This window comes from Cupressus sempervirens, chromosome 5 (assembly GCF_028749045.1).
Source record: "Cupressus sempervirens isolate cs-2001-9-10 chromosome 5, ASM2874904v1, whole genome shotgun sequence".
Classification (NCBI taxonomy): Eukaryota; Viridiplantae; Streptophyta; class Pinopsida; order Cupressales; family Cupressaceae; genus Cupressus; species Cupressus sempervirens.
This window is the reverse complement of record NC_143122.1, coordinates 319,042,795-319,057,681: the sequence shown is the minus strand read 5'-3', so window position 1 is coordinate 319,057,681 and position 14,887 is coordinate 319,042,795. Positions and strand designations below refer to the sequence as shown.

Sequence of the window (14,887 nt, the reverse complement as noted above, 5' to 3'; positions counted from 1 at the left end):
TCCCACTAACTTAATGCAAAGTGGCGATTTTGAGTCTTATTACATGTTTTAAATAAACTTGTTTTAAAAGTCCAAAATGTTAGCTAATTGAAGGTGGCAATTTTTGTAGCTATTACATGTATTTCAAATACATGAAAAAGGCCCCAAATTCCTAGTTTTAATAACTTAGATTCTTCATTTGAGTTGATGGCAATTTTCCAAAAGAATGCATGTATCAAAACATGTAAAAGCCTTCTTAAAACGTGTTCTCCACTAAGTTTTAAATCTAATACTCAAAGAGGCGATTTTATGGGCAAACAAATGTAGTCAAAGACATGCGAAAGCCTTTTTAAAACGCGTTATGGACTTGTGCAAGTTTATGGTGGTGTTTTTTGGTGATATTACATGTTTAGAAATACACTCGTTTGTCCATTAAAAGTGCATTTTTCTCCGTAAGGATGTAAGTGGCGATTTCTTTTGCCAATACATGCATTTTGATTTATGTGTTTGTACTCAAGAACTGTGTTTTAAACCTTCAGCGCCTTTTGAGGAAGTTTTTGGGTATATTGTTACATGTTTCTGGTCCCTAAAGGTGTGTTTAAGTATCTATAACATATTGGTATATGCATTTTCTCAAAAAAGACCTGTTTTTGATCTATTACCAAGGCGTTTTTGAGGAGATTTGAGGAGTGGCGATTTTTGGAGTAAAAGCATGTTCTCTAATACGTGCGTTTGGTAGAGAACAGCCCGTCTAGGGCACGTTTTTGGTCAAAAACTTCACATTTCTTCATGGATCATGGTTTCCAATCACTTCAAGATGCATTCTAGGGTAAGTATTTCAATTTCCAGCTTGTTCTTCATCATTTTATAAGCTAATCTCTTGCCCTAGGTGCCGTTTTTGTATGTTTTTGCATATGGACTTGCTTGGTCAAAGTTTGTTCCACATTTTGGGCATTTTATCTCTCTAACTATCTCCACATGTCCAAATTCAAACCATGATGTCTGGATTTCAAAATCTATTTAAATCTTTGGCTTTTGGACAAATTTAAAATCCAAAATCTGTTGGATTTATTTCATATTCGCTCAAGTTTTGGATAAAGACTTGTTTTCTCATTTTTGGTGTAGTTGAGGTAAAATTTCTTTGTTATTTCCCTTAAAGCATTTGTGTATATATTTTCTTTGTTCTTGCAAATCTTTGTCATTTCCATTTTTCAGCATATCTTTTTATGTACATGAAGTTGTTCCTTCTATCTTCCTTCTTCTTTAGGTTGCATGTGCAAGTTTTCATATTGCTTGGATATGCAGTTAGTTGTAAAACCTTGTTCTGAAAGGAAAGGCAAGTTCATTTTTTCCCCACATGTGAATGCAAGTTAAAACCCCACTGTGATGCATTCCATGTACCTCCATATGGCTGCCCTATGGTTGAAGTTTCTCCCACATGCTTGCTGGATAGAGCATCACTTTTTGCACTTGTTAAAATGTGCTATGCTCAGTCTGTTACTCATTTTTCTCCGTATTCACTTAATTCGAAGCTCACTGGTCATATATGCAATTCACTCCAAAAAACCCGTTTTTGGCTATTTTACTCATATTTAAGTCATTCTAAGCTTGAGCCATTTGTTCATCTTCCATCCTTAATCATTCCATTCATTTTCCCTATCCATACCTTGTTCTGAACTCACATTTTTACATCAAAAGCTTATCATGGATCCCTCAAATGAAAACGTTCTCATTTTATGGGATTTTCATATGACAGTTGTGCAAGCATACCATTTTGCAATGTTTAGAGAACCTACTCCAACAAAGGGCAAAGACAAAAATAAAATGAAGTATTAGTATGGTTAGTGTAATAATTTCATTCCACCGTCACAAGTAACTTCCTATTGTGATGAAGTGCGGGATACTGACATATCTAATATGAACATTGAAGATTTCCTTTCAAGAGTTGATGCTGAAGCTATTGAGAATATGACCAAGAACTCATTCATTTGTTGCCCACTTTCCTCTTTGCAACTCATGACCAAGAACTCATTCTTGCATGTGCAAGACACTTTGATGCACCCTCTCAAACCATCAGAGATCAAGATGGTCATACTATCATTAGTCTCGATTTTAAGACTATTGATAGTATTTTTCATGTTCCTCACACTCCAGTTGTCACAAATATCACAAGGCAAAAGGCTTTGGAGCGGTGGAACGAGGATACCTCCTATTGCACCAAGTTCGTCAATGATAATTGGTTGATCACTAAGAGGGCAAATTTTGTTAGATGGCCAATAAAGGGTGTGCACCATTGTGATTTCAAGGAAGAAATCAATGACCTCATCACATTGCTCAGTCGCTTAGTAGGGCTCAAGGATTCATACACCTTCGAACCCTGGATGTATAAGTCAAAGTAACAAGACTCAGACTTGACTCAGACTCGGCTCAGACTCGGCAAGGGCAATTCGACTCGTGACCTAGCTCGGACTCTGTCATGACTTGGTAGTGACTTGGCGAGTCAGGGTATATTAATAGAAATAACTTAGAGAAATATTAAATATTTGATGACTTGGCAAGTTAGGGTCACAGGTCATTTTGATTCGGTAGGGGTAACTTGACTCACTGATCCGGGTGACTCGTGAGGAGTCTTGTTACTATGGTATAAGTACATCTCTCATTATAAGATAAAAAAATAATGTATTTTGGGCTGAACTAGTGAGTTATTCAATTTGTGAATAGTTGGTGAATGTGCTGTCTACTGGAGTGTTCAACATGAGTTTCTATATGGTGTATATTCTTGTTGCCCTGGGTACTTTTTCAGGTTTGTCAACGAATAATGACAAGTCTATAGTGCACGTGTGGGAATATTCTGATCAGCTACCTCTGAAGCAAAGTCAAATACATTTTTGAAGGGTTCAGGATGCCTTCTTTAGGTATTACATGTGCTTGTTTGACAAAGAATTCCCAAACACGCAAATTTTTGATGAGGCGTGGAACAAAGTAAATGAGTATGGTTGTATGTTTCTACAGTTTCTCAACTTCACATATCTGTGAGTTGGATGTTTCAAGAGAATGCCATACACTTTGCCAAGATACATTACAAACAAGATTATACTCATGGAATTTGCAAGACAACTCGTGGAGGTATAGGCTTATCAATCTAGTTTACACCAACCAAGAATGAGGATTTCATCGTGCAACCCCTTGAAGATTGGTGGATACTCATTGGATACCATGCCTAAAGAAAAGAACATGGAGTTTGAACTTCAAAGAATCATATTGAAGAGGTTTACAGCTAGAAGTTGCTTTGACTAGAGAGGACTACATGATATGATGAGGAAGCAATAAGTCCACATACATCATCTAGAAGATCTCTAGATTGATGTACATACCGAGGTGGATATACGACTGTAAAAAAGATTGTGGATTTCAACTTAGCATGATTTGAGGATTTTGGATTTTGGATTTGAGGATGATGATCAAATTTTAATTCTTGACTATGTTTAGCATAATGTGGAGAAATTATCCAGTCTTCCTACTACATGGTCATGCAAGGAAAGCATCACAATTTGGGATTGGTTTCAATCATTCTTGCTAATACCAATACCTGGATGAAAAGAAGGGGTCTCAAGTGCATGAAGATAAAGCCCAGGAAAGACTTTGATCCTGCTGGTCCAATTGGGTTGAGATCCAAGATAAAAGGTAAAGGTAAAGATGGGACATCATCATCGACATTTGAACTTCTTATTCAAAGTTTGCCCAAGCTATCCATCTAAGGAGGGAAGTACTCAAGAGTACTTGAGGTAAACAAGATTGAAACTCAATCAATCCAAATTGACTCAAGTGATGATATTGCTAGGAAATCAAAGGAACTCTCACCACTGGTTCTGTGTCCTCTTGAGGTTCTTGCATTAACCTCTCTTCCAGATTCAACACCAGTATCAGATAAATCCCACAATTCACCCAAGAGCATGGCTATGGATGCATTCTCCACTGAGCATCCATCTCCTGAGGATCTTGTGACAATAACTCTAGCAGTGCCTGTGTTCTAGATTGCACCTGCTTTGGAAATAGGATGAGATCAGTATGACTATGAGAGTGTCTTTGATACATATTCCTTGTCAATCCCTTTTGCTACTATACAATGTTGCTTGATGTGACTTCAATTTAGTTTGAGCAAATCATGATTGAAGTTTCACATAATAGTCCTACCTGTACAACCATTTACACTGAGGTGCTTGCTATAGTCACTATTGTCATGCAGGGTAATCCAGAGTTAACTATGGTGACTACTTCTTCAGCCGACACATCTTCTTTCAGCCTTCCTCCATGGTTGAGCACCACCACTCAGAAGAGAAAGAAAGAAGAAATCCCACCTGAGGAGTTTGATAGGCAAGTGACTAGGCCAAGTTTTTCAAAGAATGAAAAATGTTAAGACAGTTTCTTGAGTTGTGGTTGATGAAGATCACATCAAGTATGCTAAAGTGGCTTAACCACTTGTTGAGAAATCTATTGGAGACATGCAACCTGTTGGTTACAAAATTACAAGAGTTGAACTTTGTAAACAAACCAGGCTGAATTATCAACAGGATGCACACGAGGTAGTCAACTTCCTAGCCCAGAAGAATGATGAACTATGGGATAAGAAGATCAAACTCAAGGAGGACAATGCATGTCTCTTATGAATCATTGAAGACATAAAGAAGTCCTCATGTAGTAAACCTGTTTCAGATACATGTACTAAAAGAGCAAAGCAGAAGGCATACTATTGATGAATGGGGCAGTAGTATTGAAGTAGAGGGAATCCAAGTTATTCAAAATGTGTACTGGAAATTGAGGAGAGGAAGAGAGACAACTGTTGGATTGGATGACATGTTGAAGTCACTCAATTGTCAACTTGAGTTGCTGGAAGGGGACCTTGGTGCTTGGAACAACATGATGGAGGTTGATTTAGATTTCTCGTGTGAGTATGATGTCATCACATCCGTTGAAATGTACCATGATTGCATACTTGTGATGGCAAATAAAAAGCAAGTTCTACAAAAACTCATATAAGATGTGAAGGCAACAATGGCCAAGATAACTACTCAAGAGAGTATGTGATGTCCCCTTCTAGCTAGAGACATCACTTTAGCTTGTGATTAGCCTATCAGAGACCCTAGTAGGCTAGTAGGATTGGTTAGAGGGTCACCTTGGTGTGGAGATCTTCCAAGGACCTGAGAAGAGTACACTTCTGGGTTGCCAGAGTTTGTTTATTATGAGTTTGGCTTGGTCAGGCTATTTTTAGCAATTTTGGAGTTATAAAGGTGGACCCCTGCTATTTTTAGAAAAGGGGTATGGTCATATGCAGCTCTATCATGTTAGCTCCCGGTTCAGACGACATTCAAAAAATGTTGAGTATTAATGGAGATATTAATGTTTATTTAGTTAGAATAAACATTATTGGTTTTGAGCTTATATTATTAAGTTATAATATGTTTTTATATTATAACTTAAGTGAGAGTCATGATATCATAAAAGGGGGCCATATTTCAATTAATTGTGGGTCCAAGCTTATGGGAAAATTAAAAGGGGTTTTCTAAGTTTTAATGTAATAACATTTTTTATGTTATTATTATATTCTTTTATCCCACATTGAGCGTAGAGCCTCATTCTGGAGTTGAGGAGTCTTTATAAACAAACCTTGTCTTCCTTCAAGAGCATGTTATGAGAATTATTTAAAACCAGGGTTTCTACAAATTCGAGAAGAATTCAGACTGTGGAGGACGTAGTTTCTTCAGAGTTGATGCAATTTGAAGGTGTGAAATATCACCCGAATTTTGCCTGTGAGTTGGCTTCATCCAGAAGTCAATATTGTGTTTCAGTAGGAGAAAATTGGATGGATCTGTTTGCAGATTTATAACAGCAGCTACAGTACCGTGAACAGTGCGCTACAGTGTCGTGAACAGTGCGCTACAGTACACGTGAACAGTGCCGTGAACAGTACCGTGAACAGTGCCCGTGAACAGTGACGTGAACAGTGCCGTGAACAGTACCGCGCTACAGTAAATTCAAAATCAGAGATTTAATATTGCAGATTTTGATAGGCGCTGCCTAGAGAGGGAGCAATCAGCAGCGTGTTTGCATTTTGGAGTCAAAAATCAGGTTTTTTCAACTATTAATGCTGATTTTTTTTTATGTATTCTTCCAACAATAAACATTGTATAAATTGTATGAGCCATCTGAATAAATGAGTTCGATCAGCATTATAATTAGATTTGAGTTATAATTTTGGGTAAATTAGTTTCAATATTTGTATTCTCTTTTATAAACTCAAAAAAAAAAACCATAAGCAGCTTGAAACATTCAAGAACCAACAAAAAAACAATCATTACACTCAGGGAAACAAACAGTGATCAGCATAGAGCCTATTTGGGGTTCTTACAGTGATACCAAGTTAGTAACCGTTACACCAAAAGCCCGGACTGTTAGTAAATGGCACCTCCCCGCGTTAAGGGGGCAACCCCAGGATAGCCTCGCTAGTGAGGACCCCAGACACGTGGTAGCGACAAACCGCACCGACAGACCTACGTCACCTTCCATTAGGGGCCCACTCTGGGGACATCACAGCCCACCACGCTCCGCGGGTCTCGACCTCGAGACCTCCGGCTCTGATACCAAGTTAGTAACCGTTACACCAAAAGCCCGGACTGTTAGTAAATGGCACCTCCCCGCGTTAAGGGGGCAACCCCAGGATAGCCTCGCTAGTGAGGACCCCAGACACGTGGTAGCGACAAACCGCACCGACAGACCTACGTCACCTTCCGTTAGGGGCCCACTCTGGGGACATCACAGAGTATGATCAAAGAAGCTTTCAAAAGTTTGTCATGTGAAGTCATCATTGAAGACAATGGACTCAAGAATCAATAAGAAGTTCTCACAGAGTTCACAGAGGCCATTCACTTACAACTTGAAGTGGATGACTTTTACATCAGTGTGCTAGATACATTTGCAAGCTAGAAGCATTCATTGAAGAATTTGGAAAATCAAATGGAGATTTGTAACAAAGAGATATCAAGAGCAGCAAGCATACATAGGAAGGTTACAATGATCTTGCAACACACCAGTGAATTAGATGCTGGAGTTGTATGTGAGTCCCTATAGAAGTTTGGAGAGCTGGTTAATACCATGTGAATACTTCAAATCAGATTTCATATGCTTTAAGTAGTATAGTAGTAGGAAACCTACCTGTAAAGAACATCTATGTTGTAAGTACAAGATAATATGCATATGTACAACTAGCTCATGTAGGTAAGTTGCAATCACAGTAGGCATGCAAGTTTGAATAAAGTTAAAGTAGTTAGTCAGCCATAAGTCAAGGTGTTTGATGTTGTTCCACTTTTTCCTCCACCTTTCTCTCTTCCTTTGCCCTATATAAAGGAGAGAGCTCATTGTAAATAATCATCTTTTGCTTTACAGAAAAAGGCTGGGCTTGTAACTTGAAGGCTTTGTATATTTCTCGTTGCAAATCTCTGAAGTGAATAAAGAAGCAAGTTCTTCCCAAACTTTGTGTTGTGAGGCTTGGAATCAATCTTTGTTTCTTTTGTTGCATTGATTAATTCGTTTTTGTTACTTCTTTCTTTGTGAAGCATTTGAGTATTTAGTGTTGTTCTTGAAAGACTTTGAGCTTTCATAGACAAGATTGCTATAGTTTAATAGTGGCTGCAAGTACTAGGATTTAAAGACTTTGAGCTTTACTTCTTAGTATATTTTTCATATCAGAATAGTGGAACAAAGACTTTGGGCTTTGTTACCTATTCACCCTTTTGTTTCAAGAAGTTTGCTTGTAGAAGACTTTGGGTTCTTGCTATCAACCACACAAGTCAAGCTATAATTGTTGTCTTAAGGTTGTTCTTACGTCAACTGTTAAGCCACTAGTATTATTGTAGCAATAGATTCCTTTTTAAATTGCAAATAGTAGTTGTTAATGTGAGATCATTCCTAAAAGAAGAGGAATAGATCTAGTGAACCATCCATTTGTCATTTCGAGTTAGGTCTCTATTGTAGCCACCTACGTTAAGAAGGGAGCCTCCCATATTGTTGAGAAGAGAGATTTATCTTACTACACCGTTGCCTAAAATTCTCATTTTGTAAGTTTTAGTTTTAGTAACTTACAAAATATTTAACCGACACAGTTAAAACGAAGAACATGCAACAACGTGCTTATTTGTTGTTATCTAACCTAACTCTGGTACCATGTTAAAGTTTACCCTAGAAATAAAGATAAACAACATTAAGAAGAGCAAAAATAGATACAAAAGACTGACGAGATTATCCTGGGAAAACCTTTCCACTTGAAGGGAAATTCCTGGCCACACCACAAAAATATCACTTTTATCGATAATAAAATTTTCAAGAGTACAATGCCTTTTGCTTGATACAATATATATAAAGAATAAAGACTCTTCATTACATAACTGCATGTCTCTTCAATTTCCAAATGTACAACTTTTCATATTTCCATATGCATGACATGTCTCTAAATATAATTACAAATGTCTTCTTCAGCTGAAGATGAACATAACGATCATATTTTATTTGATAAAAAATAGAGATAAAGATCTCGATTGCAGCTTACAATCTTTAACAAATATAACCTAGATGATAATTAAATTATTAAATCATAGTTAAGTTTATTCATCTCATTAAATCCCTTAAGTAATATCTTTAAAGTTTATTAGGCTCTTTGAAGTAGCTTTAGGCCAATTTTGGATTTGCTATGTTTTGTTGAAGCAAAAGTATAATTGGAGTCAAGATAGAGCATCCTGCCTCATTAGATCTCTTTGGGATTGATGATGATGAGCTTGAATAATTTCTGTCACAACATTCATGTTTATGATGATTTTATAGTACATTATATTATGGTTGACGCTTCACCTTATGCAGTTTTGTACTCTCATCTATGGTTTGTAGAGATAATTTGGTGCCCTTGTTGGCTTCTGCGAACTTTCCCAACTTGTGGTCAAGCTTGTTAAACAAAGCCTATCAAATATTGAATTTTCCAATTATATCTTTAACTTATGCAATAGTATCTTTGTAATAAAAATTAGGTTACTTCTATTGACTAGAGTAAAGATGGGTTACTACATTATTATGATGATGATTGCATGACACATTATATTTTGTTTTCTATTTCTCCTCATTTGGTTCTCTTCTCTCATTACTGTGATGATTCATAGAGTAAGTTAGATGTCCTTGTTTGCATGTGAAGTTCAGTATCATTTGGTCATGCTTGGCAAAAATAAAGATATAATATTGAATGACACTGCAGATACTCTTTCCAATTTACAGTTTTCATGTAAAGAAGTTGTGAGGGTCATGTCAATGAATAGTTGGTACTTCAATTTATTGGTCCATTTCTGAGTCTGAAGCTTTTTCTTGGTCATGTTTTTGCAAGGAATATCCTTTGCTCTGTTTTAGGAGTTTCAATGTTTCGATAATATTTTCTGGATGTATAACATCAAATGCACCTTGTGTTGGAAGTTTCAACTTGTGTTGGAAGTTTTAACTCGCATTCTATCTACAGTTCCTTTTTTGTGACCCAAGCTCTGATTGGTATAGAGTGTTTATTCTATTGTGCTTTAGTATACAATCTGATGCATCACTGCCTTCAATTTGTGTTGTAAGTTTTAACTCACATTCTATCTTTAGTTTCTTTTTGTGACCCAAGCTCTGGTTGGTAGAGATAACCATAGTTGGAAATTTGCTCTTTAGAGAGGGTTCCCTCCTTGCAGTCCATTGGGCATTGATGCTATTTGTCTTTTTGGGACGAGTTTGATATATCATCAAATCTGTTGATCAACTTCACTCAGATACATTGGATGGACGACCTTTCTCAGGGAATATTATCAGTGTCATCAGAAACTTGAAAAACACTTTATTTTTGACTGTTCATGGATTTTCCTTAATTATAATTATCTTACTGGAATTTATATGTTTTGGTAATATACTTTACAGTAAATAAGGTGAAGAAGGCGATGGATAAGGTTCCTTCTGGGAGTATTAGCAAAGTCATTGAAAACATGCTAAATACTGGAAATCTGAATACTCAATCTGGTCTTGATCTTCAACAGGTTTGTGTTATTACACATCTCTATTTATTAATTATCTGTGATGTGCAAAATATTTCATTTTTTTTCATTAGTTCATAGTGTATGCAACTTTTTACGGAACTGCAATAAAGTTCTTTGTTGCAATTTCCAGTAGAAAGTATTGGTTTATGACATGTTCTATAGATCATCATTAAATACATTGCCAGATACCATCATCATGTGCATTTATTACGTGTGTTTTCTTCCTTATCAAGAAGTGTTACATGCCAGGGATAGAAGCCTTACATATTATATTTGAGTTTATGGATATATGCCAAATGTTTTTAAGTAATGTCTTGTTACTTTGAAATTGACATTAATGTGTATTGTCCTTTTGGGTGGAGATGTACACAAGTAGGATCCATAGCTATTTACATAACAGGATTTGTTTGTTTTAAGACTTAAAAAGTTATGTCTACAAAGAAAACCTAAGTTGCTGGTCATGGTACAGGAACACTGTTCAGGCATCGTGGTATGCGAATATATTTTCCTCAGATACAAGTATGGGTTTGGCCACACAGACAAAAAATAAATAAATAAATTTATTAAAATTATAAAATATAAAATAAAATACTCACAATTGCTAGCAAAAATAATAATTATATACCTCATAATTTGCATAAATCTTACTCATAATCCTTCCAATCTTATTGAAGATTTGGGAATCTAAACATTTTGTTAACATATCTAATCTCCTTATAGATTCCTTGGCCCTTAAATTTCCAAGGCGTGGTTTAGGTTCTTCTCACACCTTTAATCCTTTCTGATAAATGTTGCTAATGAGATTCATCAAGATTGTGCTGTTATTTTACTTGGTGCTAACCCCCCAAGCATAATGTTCCAAGAGAAAAATATTATGTTTTCTGGAAGCTAGTTTAATAATGACGAAATTGTGATTGCTAAAGCAAACAAAGGTAATGCAGAGGCCATCCTAGACAAAATAGATTATGTCACTAAAATGTTTGACGGTTGACCATCTTTCCAAAACAGATTGTCAATAAAAATTCCTTTGCAGTAATCCTCTTTCCAAAATCCTTAGAAAAGCCAAGCATGCTGTATCACATTCACCTTTCAATGACTCCAACAAACAATGACTTATACCTCATCAATAAATCATAAGCATCTATGGAGCCACCAAAATTCACAATCATGGTATACCCCTTAGGCCAATTGTTTTCCCTACCTATAAATTGGCCTCTTTCCTTGGTAAGTCGCTTTTTCCATTTATAGGAAAATACGATCCTTTCATTCAGAACTCCAAATATTCCGTCACTCTTAGTCAAGATAAAATAATTGAAGACAAAGATAGACTCGTTAGTTTTGATGTTGTGTCCTTATTTACTACAAATCTTGTGCTGATGCTATTGAGCTGTTCAAACACAAGACCAATGATGATATTGTCTCTATGGTTGATTTTTGCCTTCATTCAACATTCTTCACATTCCAGAATGTTGTCTATTAGAAAATAGATGGAGTTGCCATAGTTTTCCCTCTGTCCACCATCTGGTATAGTTGGAGAGCTTGCCCTTGGTACCTTCCCTCTCAAAACTTGTTGGTAGAAACCCTATGTAAAATTGTAAGTGACACCAATGTATACTGGCCGCACGATCTGGATCAACTTGAACTCTTCCACTTTCACCTAAATAACCTACTTGATTGCATTGAACTAACCAATGAACTGGAGTCCAACAATCGACTTCCGTTTCTTGATGGCCCCCTAGCTTGGCGGTGTTTAGTGTTAATGATATACCAGTAATTGACATAAGCAGTAAAACATGTCAGAATAATGAACACAAAGACACATAACTAATCCTGGGAAAACCCTCCTACTCGAGGGAAAAATCCAGCTACACCCAAAAGATACTCTTTTACTAAAAGCCAAATTAAAAACAGCAAGCTCTGACTGTTAATACTGAACAATCATAACTATCTACCTTTTACAGAGTTCATCACTGATTGATGGTGATACAGAATTCAGACTTTTCAAGTATCTCGCAGATACAATACGCAACGAGAATGACTTGTATATGTAGCTTTGTTACATATGTATCATATACAGAATAATAATGAAATATATGTAGCAGCTATTTCTGAATGTAAACCTTTCTTTAGACACCAGAAAATATCAAAGCGACCATATGCATTGATGTCTCTGCCAATACACAGCTGGTTCTTTATACACACGATAGGAAGGAATGTGAAGAGACATTGCCGTTACTTCAAATAAATCATCGAGAGTTACAATTGCAAGATGATACAGATTCATAGCAACCAAATAAGCCATGTGGACCATCAAAATGAAGCTCTTAGGAAAGTCCCGATGGAACTGATGCCAACATGTACGTAACTCTCAAACAACAATTATAGCCATGAATGTAAATGGTGACGGTTATCAAGGAGCTGTTTCACCTTTCATCATAGGATAAGAACACAACCATTGCAGGTAAAAATAAAATCTCCTATAGCTACAAACATTAACAATCCCTCTATTCTAGATTTTCATGTCATCATGTTAAACAGAAAAGGCTGCATCCAAAATTTGTCAATAACAAAACCTCATCAAATATTTTTAGCTTAATATTGTCATCTCAGCATGACATTCACCATGGCTACTCCCAGAGGGTGAAAGAACAGAAAAACTTAGTCATGGATTCTCTCCCATGACATCCACCATGGCTACTCCCATAGGGTGGATCAACATAGCGATCCTAGAGGGTGAAATAAGGACATTCACCTCAAACTTCTCTTGCAGAGAGTAATGCATTAACGAGAGATTTTACCTCAAACTTCTCTCATAGAGAAGAACTCATTAACAAATGATTGCACCTCAAACTTATCTCACAAAGAAGAACTCATCAACAAGGGATTTCACCTCAAACTTACCTTGCTGAGAAGAACTCATTAACAATAGATTTCACCTCGAACTTCTCTCACAGAGAACTCATAACAGGGGATTTAACCTCGAACATTTTTTGTAAAGAAGAACTCGTTAACACAGGATTTCAGTTCGATCTTCTCTTGTAGAGAAGAACTCATTACCAGATCTTCATGATGATGTGGCTCACTCTGAGACATATATCAATGTTCTGACCTCCCTGACCAAGTTAACTCCCTCTGAATATAATATCAGCCTTCCGATTTCCTTGACCATGTCAGACTCCCTTTGAATCTGATATCAACCTTCTGACCTCCTCATCCAAGGTTGCCTGTGATAAATAGTCAGACTCCCTTTGAATGGAGATTTCCTCTTAGCAGGTGCAACATTCTCACTGCAGTGGTACACAATAAAATAGAGTTGATTCCAATGAATAACCAAACAAGGAGCCTTAGCAGTCACATTGCTCCATAATGTTCCTCTGGACAAGCATTTGGTACAAGCTCCCTCTGAAACTGATTTCTGCAGCTGAATAGTCTTCCTTTGAATGTGAGTTATTCCTCTTTGAAGAGACTAATCACATTTACAATCTGTACAGGATCTTTTTGTTTAATGATGTTGTGAGACACCAGTGCAGGTCACAAGGCTGCAAATTGTATCCCAATGTCCATTTCTATAGTCTGCATAACTTTGAATATATGTAGAACATCATTTGCATTTGAAGTGTTAGGAGGTGACAAGGATATATTCTCTTCCAGAATATATGTATTGTCCTCCTAGATTTCTTTAATAATAAGATCTATCCAAGTTCTTTTCACTAGTAAGTTGGCTCTAGACTTGGCAGGATCTTGAGCATAAAAACTTTCAAGCTTCACTTCTTTATTAGGTTCTTCATTGTCTCCTTCACTGGCCCCAATTGTAGTTGACCTTGTTTTAGGGACGTTTAGATTAGTTGTGGTTGTAGATGTTGCACTAGAATTCTTTGATTGATTTGCTGCTGTGCAAAGTCGATTATGTAGTCTTAGTAAGAGTGCACTAACTTCGCTTTGCAGCTAAACACATTGAAGTCTTCTTTAAGTTAAATTAAGATCTTTTTAATGTCCCCTTTTAGAATCTTCCTGATTTTTTCCTTCAAAGAATAATCTTTAATAAATGTTAATGGATTTCAAAAAAAATATAGGTTTATTATAATATTCACATCAATTGAGGTCCACAGGGTTCCTGAATCAGGATTGGGATTGGATAAATGTGCACCTGTATCTGGGCCTATTCGTAAGCAAATCATTTGTTGATGCTTCGCATAGGAAAGTGAAGACATCAAGAATATTGCTGTTTATAAAGGAATGCTATGATCAGCAGGTCTTTCTTGTTCTTTTATAAATTTTATACTTGCTGTTAAAGAACTAAAGTTAAAGATCTCATTGCATGTATCTTCTAATACACTGCTGTAACTTGTAATAGCACCTGTGATTTTTGTGTGTGTTTCAAGTTACTTTCTCAATGCAAATGTATATGATATAAAGAGGCATGTCTCTTTAATTTGTATTAGTTGCCAAAAACATTTTCTTATTATCATGATTAAGAATATGATAATAACACACACACACACACACATGTATGTATGTATATATATGTGTATATAAAACAAAGTAACGTGACTCGGACCCGGCTCGGAGTTGGCAAGGGTAACTTGACTCGTGACCTGGCTCAGACTCGGAAATGACTCGGCAGTGACTCGGCATAGTGAAAAAATTTCGAAATTTTGAGATTTTTTAGGATATAAAGAACATTCCATGCACCCATTATTGAATAAAGCGTAAAGACACAATAACATCATTAAATAGAAGATAATTTGATCATAATGCACATATTTAAAGTTAAAACTTAAAAGTCAAACATACATGGATTACATAAGTACAAT

The 14,887-nt window shown here is 36.3% G+C and overlaps 1 protein-coding gene across 2 annotated transcripts in view; it reads left to right on the top strand.

Moving 5' to 3' along the window:
• NRPA2 (nuclear RNA polymerase A2) overlaps positions 1–14,887 on the top strand; it is a 294,138-nt gene that overhangs the window by 111,933 nt on the left and 167,318 nt on the right. For both annotated transcript variants that reach the window (XM_089830051.1, XM_089830050.1), the window contains exon 14: positions 9,958–10,073. In XM_089830051.1, the coding sequence (XP_089686177.1) occupies positions 9,958–10,073 (116 nt within the window). The remainder of the gene's footprint in view (positions 1–9,957; positions 10,074–14,887) is intronic.